General features: G+C 33.6%; 1 protein-coding gene across 1 annotated transcript in view; it reads right to left on the reverse strand.

The window, feature by feature from the left end:
* LOC150100924 (alanine--glyoxylate aminotransferase 2, mitochondrial) overlaps positions 1–17,418 on the reverse strand; it is a 226,867-nt gene that overhangs the window by 99,432 nt on the left and 110,017 nt on the right. Inside the window, exon 7 of the mRNA XM_090401430.1 lies at positions 457–654. Within this exon, the coding sequence (XP_090257556.1) occupies positions 457–654 (198 nt within the window). The remainder of the gene's footprint in view (positions 1–456; positions 655–17,418) is intronic.

Raw genomic sequence — 17,418 nt, forward strand, 5'->3', positions numbered from 1 at the left:
TTTATAGGATTGGGGCCAAATATTTTTTTTTCCCATACATGGCAGGAAGGGAGAACAAGAGGGGAAGGAAGTTACATCTGGAAATTGCATAAGAGTGTGGTTAGCGAGGGTGTTACAATTAGATTTTTTGCTTGAAGAATGGTATATGAGTGGAATGGGTTGCCAGGTTACATTGTTCAAGTGCTGATCAATGTAAACAATGGTTAAAGTGGAGACCCACTTTAACCATTGTTTACATTGATGGATTGTGCCTGATTGTCTCATTGTGCCTCATTGTGCCTGATTCCATGGAGTCAGGCACAATGAGCCTGACTCCATGGAAATGCCTGAGAAATAATTATTATAATAACAAAAATATCATATTTCAATTCTGTATCTATGCAGCATCATTTATAAAGATGATAAATATTCCATCATCTGTTTTCATATTGGTTACACTTTGATCAGAATTCTTACCTGAATACTTTCAGCAAAGAATGCAGCAACTCCTTTTGCAGGAAGAGAGTGAATTAATAAATCATTCAGTTGATCTACATAATTGTCAGCAGCCTCACAGTGATCTGCCTTACAGGAACACTTCCTGTTTGTCTGTACAGGAGAATCTCTACAGTAGGAACCTCCCCATATTCCTCGATAAGGATCTGGATTCATTGTCTAAACCAAATATAAGAAATATCAAAGAATTCATTTAATGCACTATATACTTTTTCTGATTAATTTTTTCTGCAAGTGTTTAAAGTACATGCTACAAAATAAAATATTAATATATAAAAAAACAGACTATACTTTTGTACCTACCAAATTAGAAGTTGAACTACACCCCAAATATCACAATATCTTAATCACCAGCATTAATTTCATTTATTGTCAGGAACACCATGCTTTTAATCCCTTTTTTTGATAATGCTCTACCTGGAAATGTCAGTTGGACAGTCATAACAATTGTGTTTTTTCAGTTTGATTGTTCAGTCAAAAAACAAAATGCATTATTCAGTACTATTAATGAAAACCTTTTATGTGGAAATTAGATTAAATCTCTAATATAAAGTATATAAAGTAAAAAAATAAAATATATAAGAATTATATATATATATATACACACAGTGATTACAAAGAGAGTGGATGTCTAATTCTGACTGAAAGTGTGATCTTTCAGTTTCAGATTGAGAAATGCAATGATTATTTAAAAGTTTATAAAATGGCTGAGCTATCTACTAACAATTCAAAGTATTAAAAAACTAAATACTTAACATAGAAATAAAAAATAATCGCTACTCCTTTTAATTAATATTGATGTTTTCAGAGATAGCTTTAAAGAGAGAAGGTTAATCACTTCAATGGTATGTATAAAAATATTTTTATACATGGTTACCAGTGTATTTTTCACTAATGACATTATTTCAGCCTAAATTATGAAAGTCACAAAAAGAAAAACAAAGACAAAAAAAAATTAATTTAACAAGAGTTCTTTTTAGCAATATATAGAATTTACCAAATAATTATTCTAAAGTAAATTTCAATACAGCAATTTTCTTCAGAGTAGATAAGAAACTAAGGAAGCTTACTACAGCATCAATTTCATTACTCAATAGTTAAAAATACATCCCCCCCCACACACATATATCTTTATTTTTTCATATAATCAGAATGGCTATTATTTTCACCTAGGAACCTGCTGATAAAAAAAGGAGTGAACTGATCACAGAAGTGACAGAATCTTTTACACACACACACACACACACACACACACACACACACACACACACACACACACACACACACACACACACACACACACACACACACACAGGCACAATTTCAATCAAAAATTAAATCAGCTGATGCCTTTCATTCCCTTACAGAGCGTAGGTGAGGCCTTTTAACCCTATCTAGCTTTTGGAGACTGAGTGGGCAGTTCAATCTCCTCTGATAGCCAATCAGAGATAACTGGCCCATGACTATGACTAATTATAAGTGGCCAACAATGAAGAGACTGGCAAACAAGTGCTGCCATCTCTTGGTACCTAATCCTAACAGGATATGTTACTGTCTGAAATAATGTGGGTTCTATGGTCAATTTTCTTTTGTTTATGGGACAAAAAACCTGCTAGCCCATGCCAGAGATTAACTAACTCGGGAACTGGTCGAAGAAAGGCTTAGAAAAAGTTCCTCCAGTCAGTGACTAAACTTGAACTTGAAGTCTATCTTTGGAAGGCCTAGCACAGAAGGTGCAAGCGGAACTTCCACTGAGCTACACAGGCATCCCTTTTGTTGAAATACCAAAATAAATAGTTAAAAAAACATGCCTTTTTTAAAGTAATTTTTTAAAGTTATTAACATGTGTGATTTACATATGTGCTTCTTATAATACCATATATTTTTGTTTAAAAATAGTGTCTTATCCCATGTTTGCCACTCCCTAACCATTGTTTATATGACTTACTTTTTTTTTTTTTGGACTTACCTATTTACAAATAATTATTTTTCAAAATAAGGATGTCCCACTCTGTTTAAAAAGGAAGACATATAACCAGTATATTCTTCCAGTCATCACATATGATTGTGAAACTTGGTCTCTGAGAAAAGCACTCACAAATAAACTAGTAACAACTCAAAGAAAAATGGGAAGGCTAATGCTAGGCATCACAAGAAAATATAAGAAATGAAACGTCTGGATAAGAAGCCAGACTTGTATCACAGAGATCATTCTTTACCACAAGCGACTAAAATGGAAATGGGCCGGACATCTATCCAGAAGAGAAGATGAGCGATGGGCCAACAAAGTGGATTCCAAAAGAAGGGAAACAAGGCAGAGGACATCCTAAAAGAAGATGGAACAATGAACTGTCAAAATTTGTTGAAAAAAATTTGGTCAACCATAGCCAAATTTTGACAATGAACTGTCAAGATTTGTTTAAAAAAAATTTGGTCAACTATAGCCAAGAACAGAGATGGAAAGAGCTGGAGAAAGCCTTCATCCAGCCATGGACTGAAAATGGCTGAAAAGAAGAAGTAGACCTATTTACCTTCAGCTGGGTAGGAAAAATGCACAATAGTTCTCAATAGTTTTGCAGAAGTTATTGCATAAATTGGAGTAATTGGGATTAGATAATATTCCAATCCCATCTACAGGTATGTGGAAACTGTGCACCCTCAGCTCTTCTGCTTAATTTTACTGAAAGTAAGCTGGGAAGAGGATAATGAATGAATCTACAAAAGAATCTGAATATAGTAGTATGATGGGAACAGGATAAAGGATCTCAATTCAATGCTGCACAGGTCATATATATATATATATTTTTTTTTTTTTTATATTGTATATATATTTATATTAGATATATATCACCATCATCATCATCCATTGTAAATCCATTGCTGGATGAAGGCCTTTCCAAGATCCAAAACTGTCTGCCCATGGCTATCCTTTCCCATGTCACTCCTGCAAATCTGATGATATCATCAATCCAGCATCATGGTAGTTTTTCCTCTCATGGAATCCAATCCAGTACTTCATTTGTTCATCGTTGATCATGTCTTTGAGCAATATACCTAGCCCATTGCCACTTCAGATGTTTTACCCTTCCTATGATGTCAGAGACTTTGGTCTGATTGCTTATCCATGTATTCCTTTTGTGATCCAGTCTTGTGATTCCAAGCATACTTATTTCCATACTAAATTGTGTTGTTCTTAATTTTTGAATTTCCTTTGCATTTAGTGCCCATGTTTCACATCCATATGTCAATATAAGAAGAATACATTGGTTAAAAACTTTTCTCTTCAGGCATAATGGTAGTTGGCTTTTGAATATTGAATGTAATTTTCCAAATGCTTTCCACCCAAGAATCATGAGTCTTTTAATTTCATCTATGATATTTTGTTCCACTGATATCTGTTGTCTTAAGTATATGTAATGATCTACTTATTTAATTTCATCATTATTGATTTTTATTATTTTTGGTTGGACATAGCTATTGAACATAACTTGGATCTTCTTTAGGTTTATCTTTTAGGCCAGCTGTTTTGCTAGCAATTTGAAGTTCATGGATACAAGTCTGTAATTCATGAGCAGTTGAAGTAAAGATAACTGTCATCTGTAAAGCATAAATGGCTTAAATATCTTCCATTTATCTTCAGACCCTTCCCAATCAAGAAGTTTGAATATTTCTTCTAGTCATGCTGTGAATAATTTTGGAGATATTGTGTCACCATGTCTTATACCTCTGTGGATTTCCACAGTACAGATGTTTCCACTGAAACGAATTGCTGCTGTGGCATTGACGTATGATGATTTGATGGTCCTGACATATGGCTCCTCTACTCGTTGGTTTCGTAATACTTTAAATATTGCCCAAGTTTTTACTGAATCAAAGGCTTTCTCATAATCAATAAAACCAACACATAATGGTAACTGATATTCATTATTCCATTCAATAACCTGTTGTACAACTTGAATATGGTCCATTGTACTAAAGCCACTTCGAAAGCCTGCCTGTTCTTTTGGTTGTGCTAGGTCTAGAGTCGTACAAAGCCTATGAGCCAAGACTTTTGTAAACACTTTGTAAACCACTGATAGTAGATTGATGAGTCGGTAGTTTGTCAAGTCTTCTACCTCACCTATATGACTTTTTTTTATATATCAGAATTAGGGTAGCCTTTGTCCATGTGCTTGGTACATCATTTTTCTTCAGACATAAGGTAGATAGTTTTGCTAAGATTTTGTAGATCATTTCTCCACCTGCTTTTAGAAGTTCAGCTATAACTCAATTCTCAACTGCAGCTTTTCGATTTTGCAAGCTTCATATGCTCCACATAACTTCTTCTGGTAGAATCTGTGGTACTTCTAGAAGAAGACAACTATGAAATAGTTTTCTTCTTTTTCATTTAATTCATCATCCTGATATAATACTGAGTAAAATTCTTCAATTCTTTTTTGCTATAGTATATCTATCTCTGGTTATGGTCCAATCTTGCAGTTTGACTGCAACCATCTGTTTGGCTTTTCTGAGACTACGGTTATTTTCAATTGTTTGATGTATGAATTTACAATTGATACATTATGTGTGTGTGTGTGTGTATATATATATATATATATATATATATTCATTTTTCTAAATTAACTGACTTAAAACCCAAGAATTATAACACAATGACATTTATTTGAAAAAACGCAACATGTTTCGTCAAGAACGACTTCATCAGGCGATAAGAACATAGAAAGATATTAAAAGAAATTAACATTGACACACTCTAAAGCTATACAGTTATAAAGTCATAATATTCGACTGTAAATTACAGTTATTACGAGCTTGAACTACAGTCCGAGTTAAAGTTCTATTGTTGTACACCTGTGCGTGTGTGGAATCACGTGATCTCCAGTATCTAATAGTAGAGTTGAAAGTGATTCTTGCTAAATCTAGTAAGTAAATGTTACCTTAGCTGTTTCTCCAGAGATTCTTGTCTAGATAAAATTGTAATAATTACCTAAGTGCATGCTTTCCTTAGAGGATGATAGATGTGTCAATTTATGAGATTTTCATGTAATATTATTTAAAAGTGCTTTGATCTAATTAAGCTAACTGACAAATTGATTATTTCATGTTTAATGTATTCTATTAGTGTAAAATAAAACTTTATGTTTTTATCATTTGGAATCCTGATATTTAATTTGTGTTTGAGAGCGACATTTACCACTCACTAAACTACAAACTGTGACAAAGGGCAAAGAGAGATTATAATAAGAAAGAGAAGGGGCCACGACTGCAACATTTTGGGAGAGGGCCCGAATATTTCTGAGATATAATAACTCTAACTGGCGCAGTATAAACATAAATTTGTTAGGGTTTGTTACCCAGGGAAAATCTTACAATCCCTGACCAGAAGGAAAGTAGTGATGTCACATTCAGAATTAAGTATCTTTATCGTCACAAAGTACGATCTAACAACAGGGGATCAGTTGCTGGATGGAGAGAATATGGACAGTGCATAGGAAACATTTAAACAATACTTAAATGATATGATATCAGAATGGGTCCTGAGAGTTTGAAAAATAAATAGTTTGTGTTTATATAAATATTTATAAATAAATAGTTTTTTGTTTGTGTCTTACATCAGTTATTTCTTAAGAATCCTTTCTTTCATAGTTATACTGTGATCAGCATTCATTATTAAAAAATTATGGAAACAACTACCATGTTATAGCAAAACTTCAGTTTAATATAAACCAAATTACTCACCCAAAGTTTTGACCTTCATATCAAGGTCACATCTGGAGTATATACATATATGCAAAGAAACAAACAACATTACAATCCACATAGTATATGCTGAAGTCACACTAATCGAGTGATTATTTTGGTTTATATTAAACTGAAATTTTACTATAACACAGCAGATGTTTTCATAATATTTTAATAATGAATGTATTATTAAAATATTATGAAACCCATAACATAACAAAAGAAGTTTGTTGACATGGTCGGTTTGTCAAAGAACACCTAGAGAGAGAGAGAAAGAGGGAAAGATTAATATTTGGAGAGCATTTTGGATTCAGTGCTAGGACTTCCTATTTACAACAGATTTACACATGAATATCCACAAACTTGCAAGCAGTAAAATGTACTTGAAAGTAGGATGCCAGGGATACAATCTCTGACATTGCACAGTATAACAACAAACCTTTCAAGCTGTTCTCCAAACCATGAAGAAGACTCTCTGCAACACTGAACTTTGCAAGCCCTCTAACTGGGTCTTCCTCACTATGCCATCCAGCACTGCCCATCTTGCCAAAGTTTTGCATGTACAACATAATGATAATAATAATAATTATAATTATTATTATGTGACACCTCCAGGGAGTCCAAAAACTCATCGAGGTAGAATGTGCCAACCACATTGAACGATTGATTTCCTTCCAACTACTAACCGCGTTCAAACTTGCTTAACTTTTAGCGTTTAGGAAAAGTCAGCTACTGGAACAATAATAAAACCCACCTGAGTTCAAGATCAGTACTATCAACATAAGAGGCCTGAATGGCAAAGAAATGGAGCTAGCTGAGGAATTGGATAAGTACCAGAATGACATAATATGGCTGAATGAAACAAAAAAAGGCAAAAACTGGCGAGATCTTTCTGAGCAATAAATACAAAATGTTATATTCAGGCAATGACAATCAAGGAAAAGAAGGAGTAGCCTTTGTATTCAACACTAAATACGAGGCTAATCTTCTTGAATAGCAGGCAGTCTCAAGTAGAGTGATGTGGGCAAATATCAGAATGGGAACTGGACAATGAGACTTATATGTGCCTATGGTCCCACAGAAGGTTCTATTAAGGTAGAAGTGGAGGAAATTTTTGAGGCTTTAGAGAAAGCAACTGAAACAATGAAAATGGAAAAGTTCGTCCATGTTGGGAATCTAAATAGTAGAGTAGGAAATGATTGTCAGACATACAAAAAATATTTTGGGAAAATTTGGAGAAAAGAGCAAAGCTGATAATAATGGCAAATACCTGTTGTATTTCTGTTCAGGACATGGACTGGTTATTACTAGCAAAATGTTCCAACATAAAAATGTGCACAAATTCACATGGAGAGAAGAGGCAAGGAATAAGAAAAGTCTCATTGACTATGTTGTTGTTTATAGTGAATAGAGGATTTGAAATTGGAAGTGATCACCATTCAGTCTTGAGCAGGATAAAATTGAATTTCATATTGAAAAGACGAACTTATAAGAAAGTTATAATGTGAATAAAAGTTGAGCAGCTCTCAGACGTGAACTGTAGACTAAAATACACAAATATTATTCAAGAAAAAATGAAAGAGTTTGAGAACAGGAACCAAACCTTGGAGATTCAGTGGAGCCTTGAAAAAAACCCTGATTGATTCAGCCAGAGAGGCATGTGGTGAGGTTGTCTGCAAAGATAGAAAAATCAGAACTCCATGGTGGACACAGGAAGTTAAAGAGGCAGTGAAAGAAAAGAAGAAAGCATATCAAAAGTTCCTGGCAAATAAGTCAGCTTGTGCTCTTAGAGAATACAGAGACAAATGTAAGAAAGCTAAACACTGTGTGCAACAGGCTAAACAGAAGTCATGCGAAGACTTTGGTAAGAACATAGAAAATAAATATCAAGAAGGTGGCAAGATATTCTGGAGGTTGTTGAAGAAGCTCAGAATGGAGAAAAAGTGCTGTAAAAAGAATTAGAGATGATAAAAGTGACATGAAAACAGGAGAAAATGATATCCTTGAAGTATGGAGTAATTACTTTGAAAAACTGCTAAATGAAACAAGCAGTGATGACAGCACAGTGGTAAAAAACACTGACCAGGCATGCCTTCAGGAATACATATCCATACTTGAAGTAGAAAAAGCCATCAAATGCTTGAAATGTGGAAAGGCAGCAGGAGTAGATGATATTCGACCAGAAATGCTGAAGTATGGTAGTCTAAGAGTCTTACAGTGGCTGCACTGCATAGTTCAGAAAGCCTGGACAGAGGGACGAATTCCCGATGATTGGAGTAGAGCTCTCATAGTATCCATATATAAAAAGGGAAATAAAACTGAATGTGAGAACTACACAGGTATTTCATTATTGAGTGTTCCTGGTAAAATATATGCAAGTATACTTGAGAAAAAATGGTAGAGAAGGATTGTGGAAGTGAAGCTTGGTGAAGAACCAGCTGGATTTAGGGCAAATAGAGGCTCTCAAAATCAGATTTTCAATTTACGACAGACAGTTGAGAAATCATGGGAATATAACAAAGACCTGTATTTAAGTTTTGTCGATCTGGAAAAGGCATATGACAAGGTGCCAAGAGAAAAACTATTCAAAACACTACAGTTATATTGTTGTTAATGGTGAATTATATCAAACAATACTTAGTCTTTATTAGAGTTTTAAGTCAGCAGTTAGAATTGAAGGAAGTACAGGAAGGTGGTTTAATGTTAAATTTGGTGTCAGATAAGGATGTACATCATCCTTGTCTGTTATTCATCATCTATATGGATCACATTATGAAGGAAAGAGTGGTATTAAACATGATATTAAAATTGGAGATGTTAATCTCAGCTATTTGCTTTATGCGGATGATATTATACTTCTAAATAAATCTGCTACAAGTCTGCAAGATTCCTCGACTATATTGAATAACTGTTGTAGTAGATATGGTATGAGGTCAGCAATAACAAGACAAAGACAATGAAAATAGGCAGAAGCAATGAAAATATCAACTGCATTGGAAATGGAGAACCAATAGAACAAGTAAAACATTTCAGCTACTTAGGTACGATTTTTAGTGAAGATGGTAAATTAAATATAGAAATAGACAACAGAATCAACAAAGCTGATATGTTAGGAAGTTAACTGAATAAATGTATATGGAATAACAGAGAAATTAGTTGAAACACTAAATAAGCTGTATACAAGACAGTGTTCAAACCAATTTTAACTTATGTATCTGAAAGCTGGATCAGAAGTAAAACACTTGATCAAAGAATAGAGGCTGCAGAGATGAGAGTCCTGAGAACGATTAGGGGCATGAACAGATGCCATCAATGGCAATATCATATTAAAAATGAGGATATCAGGAAAGAACTTGACATTGTCAGCATCCAGGAATGCATTAGCAGAGCTAATCTCAGGTGGTATGGTCACTTAAATAGAATGGGTGAGGAGAGATTAGCAAAACAAGTGTTCTCTGCGAGGTTGGCAGGAAAAGGACCCAGAGGAAGACCAAGATATAGGTGTACTGATACAGTAAAAAGTGCCTTAGAAGATAGAAATATAAATATCTGATAATGTTGGAGTCTTGACAGGTAACAAACTGATTTGGAAAAAAATTGTAGATAGGAAGTTAGTAATGATGTGAATTTTTCATGTAGTAATATATATCCTGTACACCACTTGAGGGTATATATCAGGAATTTGATGATGATGATGTACATGATACGGAAATGTACTGCAATGTAACAATAATGAAACACGCAGATAAGCTACCTCTGTGATTTCCAAAAATTTAGGGCTAAAAAAAAAAACACCACAAATTCCATTTGGAAAAATAAACATGTATTGTTGCAATATTAATTAATTCACTTCATTTTTAAATTATATTTAGAAATGAAGTGAATGGGTGTGGTGATAAAAGTATTGGAAAAGTTGGTAAAAGACAGAATTCAGAAATGGATGGATCAGAATATGATACTCTATAGGGGCCAACATGGTTTTGTTAAAGTCGATCCTGACTTTAACAAAAATTTATTGATTTTTTTATAATAGAATGACATCTGAGTTAGACAAAGGAAATGGCTACACAGTGGTATTTCTGGATTTTGCTAAGGCTTTTGACAGGATACCCCATGGAATACTGTTGCACAAAGTGGAGCAGATGGGGATGGATACTAAATCGATGATATGGATAAGAGAATGGCTCAGGGAGAGATACCAGAAGGTGGTGTATGGAGGAGCAGAGTCCAGGATGAGGCAGGTGACCAGTGGTGTGCCTCAGGGCTCTGTGCTTGGGCCATTGTCAACACCGTATTCATGGGTATGCGAACTGTGCAGTGGCACAGGGCCCAGCAAAGCACAAAAAATTGAAAAAATAAATTCAATAAATTTTTTTAATTATTATATAAATTAATATTGTAATTATTATATAAAAAATATTATTATATAGAAAAATATATGTATATAATTTTACAACCAACTATTGTTGTTATAGTAAGCGAAATAAGATCGTAGTGGTAGTATTTGAACCTACTCTAAGATATATAACAATATCGCACAACATAGTGTTAAATAGGGAAAAGTGCATTTTAAAACAGGTGCTTTTAATAATTCTAAGGAGTTTTATGATTTTAGTTTATGATTTTATGAACAAGTTTATGATTTTATATACACATACTGTCATGGCAATTTTTTTATGTGACATTACTTGCAAAACATCTTAAAAAATATATTTTGCAAACTGGTTTTAGGTTATCCGACATCAGAATTTTCCTTCAATAGCAGTTTTTGATCTATATTGGATTTATTTATTTTCTAATGTTATCTATTTTAGATATATTTTATTTATCAGGTAAGTAATTTTGTTTTAATTTATTAACTTATTCTATAATTAAATCTATCGTATTTAATTCTAGAGTATGACTAGTCATAAGAGAGATTATTATGGAAGAAAATATCCAAGTGGGCATGAAAACTGAAAGCGAAAACAAGAAAAAGAAGCGACTGAGGAACATCAAAGAAATCCACTGTTTAAATTTATGAAGTTGAACTCATATATTTGTTCAGATATATCAGTTGATAATGGGAGTTCTGAAATAACTACAAACAGTTCTTCGGCTTCAACATTAATTAATAATGAGAGTTCTGAAATACTCAAAGGAAGAGAGAACATGATGCATTTGGTCAAACAATGAGTATTGAAGATCCTAAAACTGAGACACCAGAGGAAGGTGAACTATTTACTATTGATGATCCGGCAACATGGCCCAAAATTTTGAACAACGAAACACTAACACAAATTGTACAACGTGGTCCACCGTCTCCTCCGAGTGAAAATGATTTTCCAAAAGATGACAACAAGAGGTGTTTTTCCACAGCTCACTATGTTAGGACAATTGCAAACGGAGAGAAGCAAAACAAGAAATGGCTTGTATATATTCAAACTCTGCCAACTCTATTTTTTGTTTTTGTTGCAAATTATTTTCTTCTGATGATAATTTTTTATTTAATAATAGCTTTTCTGACTGGCGACATGTAAGTGAAAGATTAAAGTCGCACGAACGAAATCCAGTGCACATGAAATGCATGTATTCATGGACACGAATGGAATGAAATTTAAAAAATCACAATACAATTGATCAGGCAAATCAAAATGTCATAAAATTTGAAGCAGAATGGTTAAGAAATGTTTTACGACGAATAGTAGCAGTAATTCTTTATTTATCCGAACATAATTTAACTTTTAGAGGTAATTTTGATACTTTGTACACAGCCCATAATGGTAATTTTTTTGGAATCATAGAATTAATTGCAGAATTTGATCCACTTTTAAAAGATCATTTAATGCAATGTTCGGAAAAAAATATTATAGGTAAGAAACAAAATTCATATCCATCACCTTTTGCACAATGGGTATTAATTGTTGATATGGGAACCAAAATTCAACAAAATATTGTAAATATGATATGACAGACAAAGTACTATTGAATACGTCTCGATTGTACTCCTGATGTTAGTCATCAGGAGATTATTTCAGTAATTTTTAGATTTTTAAATATATTTGAAGCAGATATTGAAATTCGTGAACACTTCTTGATGTTTTTAACTACTAATGACACTACTGGTAAAGGTATATCTGAAAGTATAAAATCACTTTCGAATAAATTCAACCTTAAATTGTCAGATTGTAGAGGGCAAGGGTATGATAATGGAGTGAATATGAAAGGAGTATACAAAGGAGTCCGTGTATACTTACATGCTTACATTTTAAATGAAAATGAAAATGGCTTGTGCCTGTCATAATTTAAATTTGATTTTAGGAGATGTCGCAAAATCATCAATTATGGCAATAATTTTTTTTTAATGTTATACAAAAAATACATATACACATTATTTGCTACCTCAACTTCATGTTGGAACATATTAAAGAAATTTGTTAAACAATTAACTCCAAAACCGCTATGTGATACAAGATGGGAATGTAGAATAGTATCAGTTAGAGCTGTACGTTTTCAAATTCCAGAATTTTTAAATGCACTAAAAGAATTATTTAAAACTCCATCAGAAAATACTATCAAAGTAGAAGTGGTTTCAATATATGAACAAATAGATACGTTTAAGTTTATACTAAGCCTTGTAATTTGGTATGAGCTTATGTCAAAAGTTACTTTAGTAAGTAAAGTATTACAAAATGCAAAAATTCCGATAGACATAGCAGCTAAGCATATTAAAGAGTTAGTGCAGTACTTTGAAGAGCAGAGAATATCAGGATTTGATAGCTGTTTTGAGATTGCTAAAGAACTGTCAAATCTATTAGAAATAGAAATTAAATTTAAAGAAAGGGGGTGCTTAAGGGTCAAAGCTGTATAACTGAGAGGAGACCTCCACATAGCCTTTAAAGGAATGCGGAGAACCGACCAGAGCTTCTGACCTAATGTCCAATCCTCACCTTCTCGTGGTGCACCCTGTTGGGTATCTACTTTGATACTGAACGAACGAGGATGGGCTAGCAATTTGGGATTTAGCCGACCAAATTGTATTCTTATTGGTTAAAACAAAAAAAAAATAAAACAACAATAATGGCGTCGCCCGGTTAAACAAGGCCCCCGTTGTTTTTGCCAGGGAACCAGGGCGAACAGTGAAAAGTCAGCTACTGGAACAAATCTGAAAACAAACCCCAACTCAGCATCACCAGAGTTAAAGATCGGTACTATCAACGTAAGAAGCCTGAATGGCAAAGAAATGGAGCTAGCTGAGGAATTAGATAAGTACCAGATCGACATAATAGGGGTGACTGAAACAAAAAAGACCAAAACTGATGAGATCTTTCTGAGCAATAAATACAAAATGTTATATTCAGGCAATGACAATCAAGGAAAAGAAGGAGTAGCCATAGTATTCAACACAAAATACAAGGCTAATCTTCTTGAATGGCACTCAGTCTCAAGTAGAGTAATGTGGGCAAATATGAGAATGGGGAACTGGACAATGAGACTTATTTGTGCCTATGGTCCCACAGAAGGTTCTACTAAGGTAGAAGTGGAGGAATTTTTTGACACTCTAGAAAAAGCAACTGACACAATGAAAAAGGAAAATTGGTCCTTGTTGGGGATCTAAACAGCAGAGGGAAATGATTGTGAGACATACAAAAATATTTTAGGAAAATTTGGAGAAAAGAGCCAAGCTAATAATAATGGCAAATATCTGTTGGATTTCTGCTCAGGACATGGACTGGTTATTACTAACACCATGTTCCAACATAAAAATGTGCACAAATTCACATGGAGAGAAGAGGCTAGGAATAAGAAAAGTCTCATTGACTATGTTATTGTTGATAGTGATGTTTTCTCCCTGGTGCAGGACACCAGAGTGTACAGTGGATTTGAAATTGGAAGTGATCACTATTTAGTCTTGAGCAGGATAAAATTGAATTTCATATTGAAAAGAATAACATGTAAGAAAGTTTTAAAGCGAATAAAAGTTGAGCAGCTCTCAGATGTGAACTGTAGACTAAAATACAGAAAGATTATTGAAAAGAAAATGAAAGAGTTTGAGAACAGGAATCAAACCTTGGAGATTCAGTGGCAAACTCTGAAGAAAACATTGATTGATTCTGCCAGAGAGGCATGTGGTGAGGTTGTGTGCAAGGATAAAAAAATTAGAACTCCCTGGTGGACACAGGAAGTTAAAGAGGCAGTGAAGGAAAAGAAGAGAGCATATCAAAAGTTCCTGTCAAATAAGTCAGCTTTTACTCTTACAGAATACAGAGACAAATGTAACAAAGCTAAACAGTGTGTAAAACTAGCTAAACAAAAGTCATGGGAGGACTTTGGCAAGAATATAGAAAATAAATATCAAGAAGGTGGCAAAATATTCTGGAGGTTGTTGAAGAAGCTTAGGAATGGAGGAAAGAGTGCTGTAAAAGGAGTTAGAGATGATAAAGGTGACATGAAAACAGGAGAAAAAGATATCCTTGAAGTATGGAGTAATTACTTTGAAAAACTGCTAAATGAAACAAGCAGTGATGACAGCACAGTGATAAAAAACACTGACCAGACATGCAGTCAGGAATACATGTCCATACTTGAAGTAGAAAAAGCCATCAAAGGCTTGAAATGTGGAAAGGCAGCAGGAGTAGATGATATTCGACCAGAAATGCTGAAGTATGGTGGTATAAAAGTCTTAAAGTGGTTGCACTGCATAGTTCAGAAAGCCTGGACAGAGGGACGAATTCCTGATGATTGGAGTAGAGCTCTCATAGTACCCATATATAAAAAGGGAAATAACACTGAATGTGAGAATTACAGAGGTATTTCCCTACTGAGTGTTCCTGGCAAGATCTATGCAAGTATACTTGACAAACGGTTGAGAAGAATTGTCGAAGAAAAGCTTGGTGAAGAACAAGCTGGATTCAGGCCAAATAGAGGCTGTCAGGATCAGGTCTTCACTTTACGACAAATAGTCGAGAAAGCATGGGAATATAACAAAGATCTGTATTTAAGTTTTGTCGATTTGGAAAAGGCATATGAAAAGGTGCCAAGAGAGAAGCTATTCAATACGCTGCAGTTATATGGTGTCAATGGGGCATTATATCAAGCAATACTTAGTCTTTATTTGAGTTGTAAGTCAGCAGTTAGAATTGAAGGAAGTACAGGAAGATGGTTTAATGTTAAATCTGGTGTGAGACAAGGATGTACATTATCCCCTCTGTTATTCATTATCTACATGGATCAAATTATGAAGAAAAGTGGTATTAAACCTGATATCAAAATTGGAGATGTTAATGTCAGCTCTTTGCTTTATGCGGATGATGTTATACTTCTAAATAAATCCGTTACAAGTCTGCAAGATTCTCTGACTAAATGGAATAGCTGTTGTAATAGAGATGGTATGAAGGTCAGCAATAAAAAGACAAAGACAATGAAAATAGGCAGAATCACTGAAAATGTCAACTGTGTTGTGAATGGTGAACCTGTGGAACAAGTAAAACATTTCAGCTACTTATGCACAATTTTTACTGAAGATGGTAAACTAAATATAGAAATAGACAACAGAATCAGCAAAGCTGGTATGGTGGGAAGTCAATTGAATAAATTCATATGGAATAAGAGAGAAATTAGTCGCAACACTAAATTAGCTGTATACAAGACAGTGTTCAAACCAGTTTTAACTTATGGATCTGAGAGCTGGATCAGAAGTAAAACACTTGACCAAAGACTAGAGACCGCAGATATGAGAGTCCTGAGAAAGATTAGAGGCGTGAACAGATGGCATCAATGGCAATATCATATTAAAAATGAGGATATTAGGAAAGAACTTGACATTGTCAGCATCCAGGAATGCATTAGCAGAGCTAATCTCAGGTGGTATGGTCACTTAAATAGAATGGGAGAGGAAAGATTAGCAAAACAAGTGTTCGCTTCCAGGTTGGCAGGAAAACGACCCAGAGGAAGACCAAGATATAGGTGGATTGATACGATACAAAGTGCCTTAGACGATAGAAATATAAGATCTGATAATGTTGGAGTCTTGACAATAACAGACTGATTTGGAGGAAAATTGTAGATAGGAAGTTAGTAATGATGTTATTTTTTCATGTAGTACTGTCATATCCTGTACACCCGTTGAGGGTACATGGCAGGAATTTGATGATGATGATGATGATTTAAAGAAAGTCGAGTACGTCGAAGAAAAGTATTTTTTGATTAAGAAACGCCTGATGAATCACAAGTAGGTGATAAGAAAGATAATTTTAGGATAAATTTCTTTTTTGTAATTTTAGATACTGATGTGCAATCTATCAAAAAATTATGTGAATTGTATGAAATTCACGAAAAATCATTTGGATTTCTTTATGATATGAAATTAATAAGAAAAATGAGAAAATGAATTAAAATTTTGCTGCAACAGCTGTATCAAAAATTAAATACAGATATTGATGAATCTGAATTTTACAATGAATTAATTATTTTTAGAAATATTGTTCCAGAAGATGCACCCATTAATATTTTAAAATTCATAATTGCAAATAATTTGTCGGATATTTATCCAAATATTACTACGACATTTAAAATATTATTGACCAGTCCAGTTACGGTGGCATCAGCACAAAAGGTCATTTTCCAAATTAAAATGAATAAAAACCTATTTGCGATCTTCTATGTGTCAAGAACGTTGTCATTCCTGGCAATAATATCTATAGAGCATGAAATTGCAAAAAAATTGAATTTTGATGGCGTTATAAATGATTTTATTGATAAGCGCATTAGGTTAAATAAAATTTAATATATTAAGATTTCTTTTAAATCTTATAAGTTGTTATACATATATTTCATTCTTTATAGTAAAATTGGATATTTTTTTTCACATTTTTATATTATTATTTATATTATTAAATAAATCATTGTTCTGGCGTATTTTTGTGATAATGTGTACTTACATAATAAAATAATATATCATGAACATACAAACACATTTATTTTTTAACTAATTTTTTCCCTTTACTTAAATTGATGCTAAAGAGCATACTTGTTTATTTATGTGCATAAATATTTTTTGTTGATTTAATTAATTAATTAACAAGATATTCTTCCATTTAAAATTTCCATAAATGTTACTAACTTTCAGGGGCCCGGTTTTCCCATTTCGCACAGGGCCCCACAAAAGATAGAAATGGGTCTGGCCATTGTTATTTAATTTGT

The sequence above is a fragment of the Typopeltis vanoorti genome, chromosome 12 (genome assembly GCF_054136105.1).
Source record: "Typopeltis vanoorti isolate ZY-2024b chromosome 12, IOZ_Tvanoo_1.0, whole genome shotgun sequence".
NCBI classification, from domain to species: domain Eukaryota; kingdom Metazoa; phylum Arthropoda; class Arachnida; order Uropygi; family Thelyphonidae; genus Typopeltis; species Typopeltis vanoorti.